Raw genomic sequence first — 13,920 nt, forward strand, 5'->3', positions numbered from 1 at the left:
GAGAGATAGTTGAACCACATTTTATTTCAACGGACAATAAGTGTGTCAGCAAGACTTCTCCTGCTCTTTCAAGCAAAGAGATCTTTTTTTGAGTGACGTTTTGTGCAGCAGGTGAACTCAGGGGTTGTTTCACGTGATTGTTTCGTTTTCGTCATATTTGTTTTATCTGGTCCTTGGAGTAAAGCCTTAGGAATAGTTGTGAGTCAGCGCTTGTACTGTGTCTTCCTTTTATCTTGTACTGTGTCTTGTTGTTCGCGCTGTTTAAATTAATAATAAAAGCACATAGCAAAAAGGAAATAGTGCCACCGAAGCCTACAATACGATATAGTGGTGATTGCGCGCTTGATTTTTTTTTTTATGTAGATCGAAAACAATAGGCGACATCATAAGTTCAGAAAGAGTTTATCCTTCCGGATAAAAAAAAAAATGTTCTTTATCGAAACAGTGCAGATAAGTGCGCATATTCAGAAGTATGAAACAGGGGCCCATCTGGACATGATTTCCGTACCAGCATTCTTCTTCACATGTTTAGTCACTGTCCGGCCTACGACCAGAACCGATAAGTCCAAAGGAGAGCCTGCAGGCATAAAGAGAACTGCACTGGATTGCAGAAAATCAACAAAGTAATACATTTGGCCCAAGGACCTTATGCTGTCACTCGCGAACAACGTTTCATTTTTGCGAGTTATCCTCTCAGATAACGCGCTATATGCCACGCTGACACTTCGTACAGTGCAGAAGTGTACCGGCGCGAGACCTGATTGCAGTATGATAAGGCACTAATGTCTGCAGGTTGCAATTACAAATCAGTATGCGTTGCGCGATAACGGCATATTTCATGTTGGAATAAATGTAGTTCTCCATCTTTAAAGAGTGAAGCTGATAGCACGAAATATTTACATGACTTGCCGTGATATAACCCATTGTAATCAACATCCTCAGCCTGACTATACCCACTGCAGGGCGAAGGCCTATCCCATATTTCTCCACTTAACCCGGTTCTGTGCAAGCTGCATCCACCGTGACCCCTGCGAACTTCTTAACCTCATCCGCCCACCTAAATTTCTGCCGCCCCCTGCTACGCTTTCCTTCCCTTGGAATCCAGTTTGTTACCCTAAGCGATCATCGGTTATCCTCTCTTCGCTCTACATGTCCTGCCCATGTCCATTTCTTCTTCTTGATTTCCACTATAGAATGTCGGTAACTTGAGTTATTTCTCTGACCCACTCTGCACGCTTCCTATCTCTTAATGCTACCCCTACCATGTTTCGTTCCATAGCCCACTGAGTTGTCCTCAACTTAAGTAGAACCCTCTTGGTTAGCCTCCACGTTTCAGCCCCATAGGTGAGTACAGGTAAGATGCACCTGTTGTATACTTTCCTCTTGAGCGATACCGGTAAGCTGCTACTAGTCATAATCTGCGAGTGCTTGTCAAATGCGCTCCATCTCAATCATATTCTTCTTGCTATTTCCTTTTCATGGTCCGGATCTGCGGTTACTATACCTGTCCTAAGTAGACATATTCGACTACTACTTCCAGTGCTTCGCTACCTAACATAAATTGCTGTTCCTTACCGAGGCTGTAGAACATTACGTTAGTCTTCTGCACATTGATTTTCAAGCCTACCTTTCTAGTTTGTCCGTCTAGGTCATCAATCATTATTTGCTGTTCATCCCCTGAGTTACTTAGCAAGGCAATGTCATCAGCAAATCGCAGATTACTGAGGTATTCTCCATCTACCCTTATCCATAACTGCTGCCATTCCAAGTCTCTTAATCTCTGAATCACCCATTGTGGTTTATCTTTATTGCTTTAAAAAAGCAATGAAAACAAAATAGCCAGAATAACGCAGCTATCTTTACTCAGAAGCTCTCTTATTAACATATCAGTGATAAACCAACAATCTCATGTGTTGCACAGTGTCAGTCGGCACAATCAAGTGGAACATTTGTGTTGTCTGGACAGCAGCGCATACATGAAATGTATGATTGGTGGCGATTTTGTAGGCGCCGATTGTATGTTAATCATGCCAAGCAAGGCAAGATGTCAGGAACCCCTCGTGTACTCATTGCCGCTAGAAACGGAATGCTCAAAGTGAAGTACAAAGTTTCGCCGGCGGCGAGCAGGTCTCTACAGCACAGTGCTCCACCCTCGCAACTGGTAAAATCACCTATTCATTTCCACCAATAAAAAATGGACCGATTGTTTTAGCCTTGACCAGGCCCGCTGATAAAAGAGAGATTTCCTATCGCACTTTGCGATGGGATAGCTGCCGTTGAGCTTGGTGAGAAACTCCAGAGTCAGTAAGTTTCATTTCTGCAGTGTTCAGCAACTTGCGTGAAAACGTGATTCTCACCACAAAACGGAAGCGCCGCAGAGTATCGAAGCTGTCTTTTTCTTCATTCGAAACAGGACTGTTTCACGCGCGTTGGGTGCAAGAGTGGGGGCACGCGCAGTACTTACGTAACAACTGCTCAGCCGCCGAAGCGCTGAGGGCAGCTATGCAACCGGATTGCCATAAGGCTGGCGGGACCCTCGTGCCGATAACGAATGAGTGGGGAGAGAGGCCGACTCTACAGAGCGACCCTTTCCAAAAGGAGTCTCCTTTCCACTATTTTTCTCAACTCTCTTCTAGACTGTAGCAGCTGACAGGAAGTGTCACACGAACTTCTCTCTGTCCTTCTTTCACTAGTTCACTTGTAACAGAAGCGCCGACGGCATGTGGAGCTTTTGTCACGTCGTCAGCACTGCTCTCTCTCTATCTCGCTCTCTCACCCTCGTTTTCTCCTTTCCTCACCCCTCACCCGCATAGATTAAGACTTGTGCCAGTTTCCTTCGACCGCAGCACTCTTCACGAACTGGGAAACCGTAGCCGTCGCCCGCGCGCTCCGTGTGCGACGCGCCTGACCTTGCGTGTGACGCCCTCACAAAGCTTTCCGTCGAGGCTTCTGTACCGAGCGTGCTACGTTATCCGGCCGGCCGTTGCTGCAGGCAGTGTGTGGTGACATTAAGTGGCCCTCTTCGAGGCAGCAGGATGCAGTGCGCGGGATATCCCGACCAGCTGAGCGTCGACCCGCCAGACATAGAGGTAGGCTCCGTGGATTCATTTCCTACTCCCTCGAACTCGGCGCACTCTCTTGCTCTTCGTCGCATCGCGTGACCTTGCTCCAGTTTGCTTGCGGTTTTGTTTTGGACTGATCGAAGCCTGCTTAGCTGTGCGAGAAATAGTTGTTTATTAACACAAAATGTTGAATATTCGCTTTATTCAAAGCGAAGGATCTAGGAAAGAATCTTACCACCATTAGACACGCACTACCTGCTGAAGGCTGGTTTACAACGCAATGCACGTAGCACAACCCGCACGACGCCCACGTGGGATTTCGTTTGCTGCTCATATGCGGTAATCACGACTCATGCGTTCACAAAAGTTCTCCATGTTGGACCAGATGCAGCCATTTCCGATAATTTGCCTCTGTTCATTTATTGATTCTTTCATTTTCCTTAACATGTTTTTCATGCCAAGAGTACACCTGGGTCTTATTCCATCAACTTATGCGGCGCCTAAACTTCCCCCCTGTGAGAGAAAGTGAGGTTGCGAAAGAGGGATGAGGAATGCTCCGCTTGTATATCAGGTACACATGAAATACCGAAGTCTAAACAACGGTCTAAACAACGTGTATGACGAGTTCTCTTGTGCGTCAGGACCTCGATTAATACTCGGCACGAAAATATTGGAGTCGACACGACATGACCTTGTGGAACAGGTGTGACTGTCACGTCTTTCCAAGGGAAGAAAGGAATTCTGAGTAAATGTGGAATGGTAATGATGTAGCAACTAAACGTAGATGCCGGATAAAGGCAATATAGTTAGTGTATTTTATGAGTGGAACAAAATTTATTACATTTCCCTCTTTTCATACGTGCGTCATCCGTATATAATATATTAACGCACGCATAGGATATGTCTTTACTGCCGATTCGAAGGGGGCTAATCTCCATCAGATTGGTGCATGATTGTCGTAGACCAGCAGTTTTATGGGCCGGAAGGAGGTTGCTACAAACCACTACACAAGGCCAGAATAATCTACAAAAACACACCCTGCGATGTCACATATCCAAGGGGATTTACCTAGACAGCAGAATCGGACGCCTGAAGTGGGCGGCCTCCTTTGATGGGCATCTGCCGCTTTTTTTCTGGTGTTGTATCCCACTATAGCGGTGGATTTATGAAACAATACTTAGCTTTACAAACTCTCTTTGCGGTCAAGTATGCCCGCTTTCTCTGTTGATATCATCTATATATTCCGCGGGGTATTTCTGTCTCCACAGGGAGGTTTTATAATTGACTCTAGTCGGTGCTGCAGCCATATTTTCTCGAACAGAAGCGTCAAAAATGATGTCCTTGGCTATAAGCTACAGCCGTATTACAATATGCCTAGTGAAGCTGCTCCAAATAATGCATATACTGCTGAGACACTGTGCGCTTTTGGTAAAGTTCAGCAACCACCCAATCTTTGGAAATCAGCACCGCGAATTGCAGGAAATTTACTGGGAAGTTTCTGTAGGGAGGCGAGAACCAGATTGACGTGTTAGCGGAGTTGACTGAAGTTTATACGCGAAGTTTCACCGTGCGGCCAAATTAAGAAAACATCATCGATGAAACACTTCTAGCGGCACGCGCTCTTGTTCTCAGCATTTTGAGTTGAGCCGTAGATGTTTTTCGGGCTTGTAAGGAGCACAAATGATGTTTGAGTTGATGGCTCCAACGGCATTAAAGGAATTCTCACGAGACTATGTTTCAGATCTTCCCGACCCGACACAGGGAGCCGAAACAGCGCCTACGTTGAACTCTACTCGTTCCCCGCCGCAGTGCCGGTTGAATTCACCACGGAAGAATTTCGGGCTTTTCTTGCCTTACTTTTCAAATTTTGAAAAGCCAAACAATTGCCTATTTGCCGAAGTAACTGATTCACTTTCTCTGCAAGACTCGTTTTACACGTACACGTCGCTCATGACATCTTCGCACGAAGTTTTGGAAACGGGGAGACGCTGGTGTCTCCTTATTTAGTGTGAAGTGCAGCATGCTGGTCCAGCGAACGGGTACCGAGGCGCCCGTCAAACCGTTAGAGTCCTTTTATGCCACATCCATATTTTTTCTATTTGTATTAAATTGGAAACGGGCTGGCGATTTGAAAAGGTGCATCATCGTATCGCGCCCATGTAGCGTCTCAGTTTCCATAAAAATTCCAGTGTAAACATAAGAAGGAAAAATTTTCATTGCTATCAAGCCTCACAGAGAAGCTACCTTGGAGATTTTCGCGTAAGATTCATTATTGGAGCGGAGTGGGAATTTCACATACCTGGGGGTCACTAGTTTTCGATATCGCGTCGCTTTACTCCAAATAAAAATCATGATGGATATTTAAGCTCCGCTTTTATAGGTTTGACGCGATAGCGCTGACCGCTTACCAGCCCACATATAAAGCCCCGCTTTAACTGAGCAGTATGCACGTGCCTGGGTGGCATAGGTGTGACGAAAATGCAAGGGTCTTGGCAGGCTGGTTCTGATATCATCCGCCCATATGAGAGAAGAGACCCGAGTTGGGAGCTCCAGTCATACGTAACGTCAGGCATGTAACCGTATGTTCGTTCAATGCGTGTCCATATCAGATGACACCATGTTAGATGTAAGCTGCCAGCGCCACGCTCATGATTTTTCGCTCACACCGCAGATGCCAGATTTTAAAGTATGACGTTGGCTGGTGGTATCTGACAGCTTACATGACCGAGCACTAACTGGACGTAGGACTGCGTGACATTACATATGGCGAAAGCTGTCACCTCGGACGTCTCCTTTCATATGGGAGAGTGACATCAGAACCATCCTACTGAAAATTCACATTACCTTCAGGCCACACAAGCACGTTCTCACGGCTTGCTTAGAGCGGCGTTTTATGTGTGGACTGGCACCCTATAGCGCTATCGCGCGATACCAATAAAGGCGGAACTTAAGTGCCCGCTACACTTCTTTCTTTTGCTTCCTTCTTTTTTTCCGGGATTGATGGTTTTTAAAAGCAGGTGAAAAAATATTAGGAAACCTACCCTTGTCTGTATCAGTCGGCTTTGCCACTCTCATTTTTGAACGCCTTTGAATTCACAGCTGCCGTTTAAAACAACAGCACTATACCTCATGCAACCAATACCAGCCGGAAATGCTGTGGCCTGCATCCGCCGAGCTTCGGCGGAAAAAAAAAAAAACAACAACAACAACAACAACAAAAAAAAAACAATGTCGGAGTGGGGCGGCTTCGAAGCCAAGAATTGAACGTGAGGGGCGAGTACCCGCTAACGTCGTAGCTATCGCCTTCGTCATACGTGCTAAACTGCAATACACTCCTGTCATGTGCTTTGCTCGTCATCGTCTTCATAAACTTCCATCTCTGCACAAAGTGTTCTGTACGTCCTCTCTGGGGTAACTACGCCAAAACCCCATCATTACTTATTTCACGCTGACAAGAGTCCATTGCTTTATGGGGCACCGCATCCAGGAGATAACTTATCGTGTAGTATAGCTGGCAGATAATCGCTAAACCAGACTGAAGTCACAGAGAGATTGTCGAGCCTGTTTGAGATTCGGTGGTGAGAAACCCAATGGCTGACGGTGGCACAAAAAGTGCGGCTTTCAGGGTGACGTCATTCCATTCCGCTTCCGAATCAGCATCCAGCATGCTAGCCAATTTGGATGCTAGTTCGCGATGGGAATTCGAACCCACGACATATCTAATACAGTTATTTGTACGTGCAGTTGTCCGCCCATAAGCGAGAGAGAGATGCTGCACCTTTCCTTTGCCTGAAATCCGAACCATCCGGGGCTGGCAAACATCTTTTAAGTTCCGTTTTTTTTTATTTATTTCAATAAAACCACTTACTAGTACTAAAGACGTTTAACACTCTGCCAAAATCTGTACTAGTCTCTCAGAGCCGAACAGCGAAGCAAAGCCATTCCAAACAGTACTTTCGAATGTCGTTATCGGTTCAAATTAAGTTACACCCCGGCTAACTTTTCGTTATCCAGTGGCCGTTCGTGCTTAGCTCTTCCACATTAAAATAAACAGGCATTTATTTGTATCACATCGCTCTAATCCTGAGCAGAGAACTGTGCTATATTTCAGTAAGAAGCTAGTAATCATGCCTGATTTTATTACACTTCGACCATTTCGTTGGTGGAGAGGCGGGAAGAACGGGAATCCAAACGCGTGTTGTAACACGCCCCTCAAAGTTCCAAGCGCGTACCAGAAAGCGAAACCTGCGTGCCTAGCGAAACAACGCTGCGGCTCTTTTTTCGCCTGGCGACTCGTCTTTCAAGGACAGTGGAGAGAGCTCGTGTTTTGTCTGACTGCTCCACGGCTAGGGAAATACAACCTGCGGCGCTGCCAGCCGTTGATACCTCGTCACGTGGCTGGAAGCTGCCTAGGAACGCCGCCTCGCAAACACCCCGCCGTGGATGAGTCGGTGCGACGCGCACTATTACATGGCAGTGTCCACCGATGCATTACTGGATTTTTAACATTGATTTAGCGCATTCCAGCGTGTGTGCCTTTTGTGTTGAATAACGAAAAAGCTACTGGCTAGCGAGAAAGCCAACTGATCGCAAAATAAGTAAACACTGACCGTTTAAGATTGCTTCCCTTTATAGAAGGACCTCTTAAACAGATATTGCGATTCCTTCTTCCCTGCCTAGGTTGCTTTTATGCAGTAATATTCTGATTTTTATATATTTCTTTCTAAAGGTCAGTTATTGAAAATAAATTGGATACCATTATGTTTTTTTCCTTGTAACGTTAAGCAGTCACTGGTATTATGCACTACTATTTGCTGATTTGTATGAAAAAAAAAAAATGCGCTTTACCCTGCCACCTAATACAAAAAAAAAAAAGTATTTATTCGTGCGTGTGCACGCACAAATAAATACCGCCTCAGAGTGGCAGAGAAAGAGGCCAGTGTGATTAACAAGGACACCAGCAACCTCAATATTGCTGTGTCAATTTAAAACGTGAACCGCAGTGACTTCTCCAGCTTAAGTATTGCACTACTAACCTCGGCGTGACGTCATAAGCTGTAAGACGATCGATATGTACAGTGGATAAAAACAACCTGCGAGAACCGAAAGAACTCATGAACTCAAGAACCCCCCCCCCCCCCCCCCCCCCCCCTATTTAATTTTACCAGCGTACTGAACTATGCTCCTTCCTTTTAGGAATTCAATAAAGACGTATATGCAAACTTTGCCCACGTTGTCGCTGATGTGAAACGCTCTGTGTCGAAATAATTTCCTGTCTTTCTTTTTTCCGCAGAACATACTAGCGCTTAACCCGCGCGTCAGGCACACGACGACGATAACGCCCAGCTCCGATACGAAGCGAAACAAGCAGCACTGGAAGAGGAATAGCGATAAGAAGTGCAGCGTAAGTGGCAGTGCTTTATCTCCCGCTTTCAAGGTCTTGTGCAACGCAGCGTGGAAGCCACGGTGGGAACGCATTGTGATAGGAGATAGTGGAGTACAAGTGCTTGATTTAATCACAGGGAAAGAAGTGCAGCTGGTGATTCACGCTTGCACGCTATATGATACATACTTGCAAAGTGGCAGGGCGATTGATATGTCAAATTATCATAGCTCTCAGATGTTTTGAGATGGCGACCGTTGCGAAAGCAGCGCTGGCCCCTTAAAGAAACGGCTGATATTAATCTGTTGTATTAATTGTGTGTATGGGCTGGCCCCAGGATCATCGGTCTTCCCCGTATTACCGTAACTTAGTACAGTCTGTAAACTAGTTGACTAAGTGGTAACACGCTGGCTCAGACCGCGAATGCCGCTAGGATAACAACTTTAACGATAGTCGCTTCACATTATTTAGAGTTAAATGCCTGGAAATGGGAAATAATGCAGCGCAGTACCTGAAGCACAAGTCAAGTAGAACATTAAATATTAAAAAGGTAAATCAATAATATCCCTTGCTCAGCTCATGGTTCTTTTAAAGGCGTGCGTTTTGAGTTGGCATGAAATATAGAATGATTTAAGAAGCCTTCCACGTTGCATGTAAAGACAATAACCGGCCCAGTATGCTTTTCAAGGAATGGCACATCGGCACACCACTATGCTACGGGAGTAATTCTGGGCCTATTTCGTGTGCATCTGAGGCAAAAGCCTCAGCTTCTGTTCGAACCTAAACATGCTTGAGTAGTTTTTCCGCGTTTTATTCACCGGTGGTTCTATTATGTATTCCCTATCCTAACAACATACGCAACTCTATGATTTCAGAGCTGCACACCCCTGGAGAAAAACTTCGATGACATCAAGCATACCACATTGAGCGAACGAGGCGCCCTAAAGGAAGCAGCTAGGTAAACTTTCTTGACGGCTGAACACTTTCCGCATGTTATTAGCAAAGCCTGCCTCGAGTTAGTGCATAAGACGGATCTCTTTGTAGCGCGGCACACGGCACAGCACACAGAGGTGGACATATAGTTGTTGACCTGCCCATCTTTTTTGAGCTGTCATATCTGCACCGTATTGCGAAGTAACCAGTGTATATAATCAGGGAGTAATTAATCATTGACATCCACCCAAGCGCAGCTGTGCGGCTAGGAAGAAAGCCATACAGCTTTCTCAGAAACTTCCTGGTTAAGGAAAAACTCGTCCTGGTCCGGGGATCGAACACAGCACTCCCGCCTTTACGGGGCAGTCGTCCTATCAAATATGCTAACCCGGATGGTCACCAGAACAGATGTTAGGGCGAGATCGCATTGATCAGCAACTTCAAGTGGGTGTTACCCCGTTTCAAAGGGGACGCTCTTATTTTCCAACCATTCCATCCATCAAGACACTGCTGCCCCCATGTATGTCTCACCTCATTGCCAAAAAACGCTGTCGCCGAATGCAGCTATGCCCTTTTCCAGTTACAGCCACACCACCCTACCAAATTTGTATCACCGCTCTACCAGCCCCTTTGCCGCTCATGCCTACGTTCGCTTGTCCTTTAAATCCACTCTGTTACCGTAACTGACAAGTGGCTACAACAAGTTTCCTTCGTACTGATTTCCATCACTGTTTTTCGCTCTGACATAATTTTCTCGAGAGAGTTAATGGTGGCGGTTCTCTTTTTTTTACAGGTGTTTAAAATGTGCCGATGCCCCATGTCAGAAGAGCTGTCCTACGCAGCTCGATATCAAAGCCTTCATCAGCAGCATAGCCACAAAAGTGAGTGGAGGAAACGTGATTAACCTTATGAGTGCGAATATGAATGTTTGCCTGACTCAGCAGTTGTATCTGGGTTCGCTTACGCGTCTCAAAAACCCTGGGATATAATAACTTCTATATGCGTAAAAACGTTTCTAGCAGCGACACCTTGGTGCCATAGATTTTGGGGACGATAACATTGAGACACCAGACACTTGGCATGTTTCTCTCGGTTTGGAGTGCCCTTGCTTATAAAAGTAAATTTATTTTCTAGTTCGGCAAAGCGCCTGGTGCAAGTTCTGCTAACGCCTGTGCTCTACACTTGGTGACCCAGACACGAAACTGGGCGCCGTAGTAACTTGATACACGCTCTACGACGATTTGAGAAAGCCTGAGATAATATGTCCATAGGCATTCTTCTGTGTTGATAACTGACATAGAGCAGTCCATGGAGTTTCTTTGCCGCTGAAACACCTCAACCGTGTGTGCACACAGCACCGAGACTTAGATGTCACTCCATTCTAGATCACAACGACATGTGGCCATAGAAGCAACCTCCTTTCGATACAGCATCAGATACCTCGAGCGGATGCCAACCGCTTTCTTGCGTCGGATCGGTCGTACAGTTGGCTAACACGCGTTACGATGATGTGATACTTCTCGCCAAGATCTCTTTTTCGGAGCATTCGCTGTTAGAAAAGTCACTTAACCACTTTTCGGGTAGCCATTCAAGCCGCCCTGTTATGAGTCAGGAACACTGGGAACACACATGTTGGTAAGTATGCTCGATCGCTACTCCACAGCTAGTGTCTCTCAGTCGAGCCTCGCATTCCGCCCCTGGATGCTCGCAATCAGTCATTCGTCGCCTGGGACATGGACAAGTAATGAACCGCTTGTGCACAGCTCTTCCCTGTGTGTACCCATTTTATATTCTGTACCCACAAACCATCTATGAGGAGAGCCTTGTAGTGGCCCGCGTTACCAGCGGTTGCTATGTGCCGGAAAAGATAATAGAAAGATTTAGCTTACCGTGGTCCGCGATCCAGTTTGTGGCGCCATCTATCGGCGTCAAGGGGACCTGGGCATGCGCAGTGGAATGCGTGGTGGCGGATCACGGTAAGCTAAACCTCTCTAATATGGCGCCGGCACGAGCGGTAGTCAACCTTTGGACTTTCGCATCGCCCTCACGTTGTTGCCGCCGCTCCGTCGACCGCCAAGTCGGCGCAGCTAGTTAAATGCGGTCATGGTCCGGTTCTATACCGTCCTACACATGACCCATCAACTCACGAGTGTCCTTGCAGTATGTATCTTCGTCGGGCTTTGTCAAATGTCATCATCGCAACAGTCTAATGTCATAATAACGACGACTGCTTGTCACGCGCAGAACTACTACGGCGCTGCCAAAGCTATCTTCTCAGACAATCCCTTGGGCCTCACCTGCGGAATGGTGTGTCCGACAAGCGACCTCTGTGTGGGAGGATGCAACTTGTACGCCTCCGAAGAAGGGCCCATCAACATTGGCGGCCTGCAGCAGTTCGCAACAGATGTAAGTAATGAGCGACCGCGGCTTCAAAGTTTGCCGTTGTTGAAACATGTTAACGTGCCAGCGTTTAGGGATACATAGCGTCAAAAATGTGGCGTCGGCGTGGTTGGCATTGACGTTGTGAGCGAAAAATTGCAAGCATGCTTCTGTCTGGTGGCATGATAGGGCCCTGATTGGTCACCGAGTTGTGTGACGTCATGAGAGCCCATGACATGGTCGAAATTGCAGCAGTTGCCAAATCGAACTCCTTTGACATGGCAACATAACGCCAAACCCTTTGATCCCGAGTCAGACACGGTACCGCTGTAAAGCCACGCAAACGCCAGGACCGCTTGGTTAATGAGTGGCTTCAATATCTATTTCGGGCGGTCTTTCGGTCTTTTGCTTAATGGGGTAGCTTACGGCTTTACGTTAAGAAGTATGCGTGCGATATTAGAGGCTCAAATGAAGGGATTGGTAATCGAGTGAGTAGCAAGATGCATGTGTACCAACGAGGAACCGCAGATGGGAGGCATTGAAGCTATGCGCAATACCTCTAAAGGCGGAATCAAGTGCTCCTCAAATTTGTTATACTAACAACGGGCCACGCGCCCCGCCGCGGTGATGTAGTGGTCAGGGCGCTCGACTACCCCACCCGAGGATGCGGGATCGAATCCCGGCCATCGTGACCGTTTTTCGATGGAGGCGAAGAGCAAGGTACCCGTGCGCTATGCGATGTCAGTGCACGTTAAAGAACCCCGGGTGGTTGAAATTCCGGAGCCCTCCACTACGGCGTCTCTTATAGACCAACACCGTGTTTACAAACAAGGAGGGCGCTCGCGGCGTCGCAGCCGACTGGGGGTGAAAAATAGGGTTAGCGCCCATAGGAATACATGGAACCGAAATATTTCTAAGCAGTTTTCTCATTTCAAGGGGCACCTGTGATGTTGTTATTCGGTACAAATCAACTGTGAACATCCTAGAACAGATCGTCAAAATATGAAATCTCATTACTGAGGCGAAGTATTTTTAAAACACTGCGAAACATGTTGGGGTGCGAGTTGGGAGGGCTACCCGTAGAAATGCATGTAAACACAACTTACCGGAACATTTTTCTCATTTCGCAGGGCATCAGAAGTGGTGGCTGGTCGTTAAATGTTGACCAGCGCTTTGAAGAAGTGTGTGATAAAGTATGGTGCGTCATTACGGAGGCGGTCTACTTTTGAAACTCCCCGAATAACCTGTGCTATGAATCCAGACACCGCCAAAAGGCAAGCTGGGTGTAGCGAATCGCGCAGTTTTGCTTAGTCTGATATGCTGCCGCATAAGGTAAATAAGTTTGATAATACTGTCGCTCCAGTGATACATGCTAGACAGAATTATATTTAAAAATGAGTTGTCAAACGCCATACGACAATATGAACCGAACGAGATTCGCGCATTGCAGCAGACGACAGCGTAGCTGGCGATACCCAACGCGGCCGCCTCCAGCTCCGGAGCGTCTGCTAACGACAGCGGGTGGTGCATTGTCGTCTGCAACTGTGCGCGGTCAGTTTATCGTGCTGTGAGCGGTCCCGCAAGTCGTCAGACTTGCATTACTTGCAAGAGATCGTAGTGTGTCATGCAACATGACATCGGGGTGTCGTACAAGACGTTCACCAAAAAATGAGAAGGGTTCAACGCTGCTGAACCGAGCAAAATGTTGCGGTAAGTTGTGTTTACATGTATTTCTATGAGTCGCCCTCTCAACTCACACCCCGATACGTTTCGCGGTGTTTTAAAAATACTTCGCCTCGGTAATGAGATTTCACACTTCCACGATCTATTCCAGGGCGTTCATGGTTGCTCTGAACCGAATAACGACATCAAAGATGACCCGTGAAATTAGAAAACTGCTTTGGAATATTTCGCTTCCATGTATTCCTATGGGAGCTAAGCCTATTTTTCACCTCCAGTCAGACCACGCTGGCGATAGAAGCGCCACCGCATCGTGCTTACGTCACAGATCGGTGTTGGTCTATAGCCTGAGTCACTTCGGGACGTTTAACCCCACACACCAAACCAACGGGTCGTGCCATCCCAAACGTCTCAAGTTTGGCGTTAGATTATCTCCGATTGCTCTAAAGAAATCAATGGTAGTTGTGGGCCTAGGGAATAGAA

At 46.8% G+C, this 13,920-nt stretch overlaps 1 protein-coding gene across 1 annotated transcript in view; it reads left to right on the forward strand.

Moving 5' to 3' along the window:
* Positions 1-2,719: 2,719 nt before the first annotated feature.
* su(r) (dihydropyrimidine dehydrogenase su(r)) overlaps positions 2,720-13,920 on the forward strand; it is a 37,857-nt gene continuing 26,656 nt past the window's right edge. The window contains exons 1-5 of the mRNA XM_084577064.1: positions 2,720-3,089; positions 8,356-8,466; positions 9,321-9,403; positions 10,172-10,259; positions 11,623-11,784. Coding sequence (XP_084433190.1) covers positions 3,036-3,089; positions 8,356-8,466; positions 9,321-9,403; positions 10,172-10,259; positions 11,623-11,784 — 498 coding nt within the window. The 5' untranslated portion in view covers positions 2,720-3,035. The remainder of the gene's footprint in view (positions 3,090-8,355; positions 8,467-9,320; positions 9,404-10,171; positions 10,260-11,622; positions 11,785-13,920) is intronic.

This window comes from Amblyomma maculatum, chromosome 8 (assembly GCF_055883805.1).
Source record: "Amblyomma maculatum isolate TAMU_Amacu chromosome 8, ASM5588380v1, whole genome shotgun sequence".
NCBI lineage: Eukaryota > Metazoa > Arthropoda > Arachnida > Ixodida > Ixodidae > Amblyomma > Amblyomma maculatum.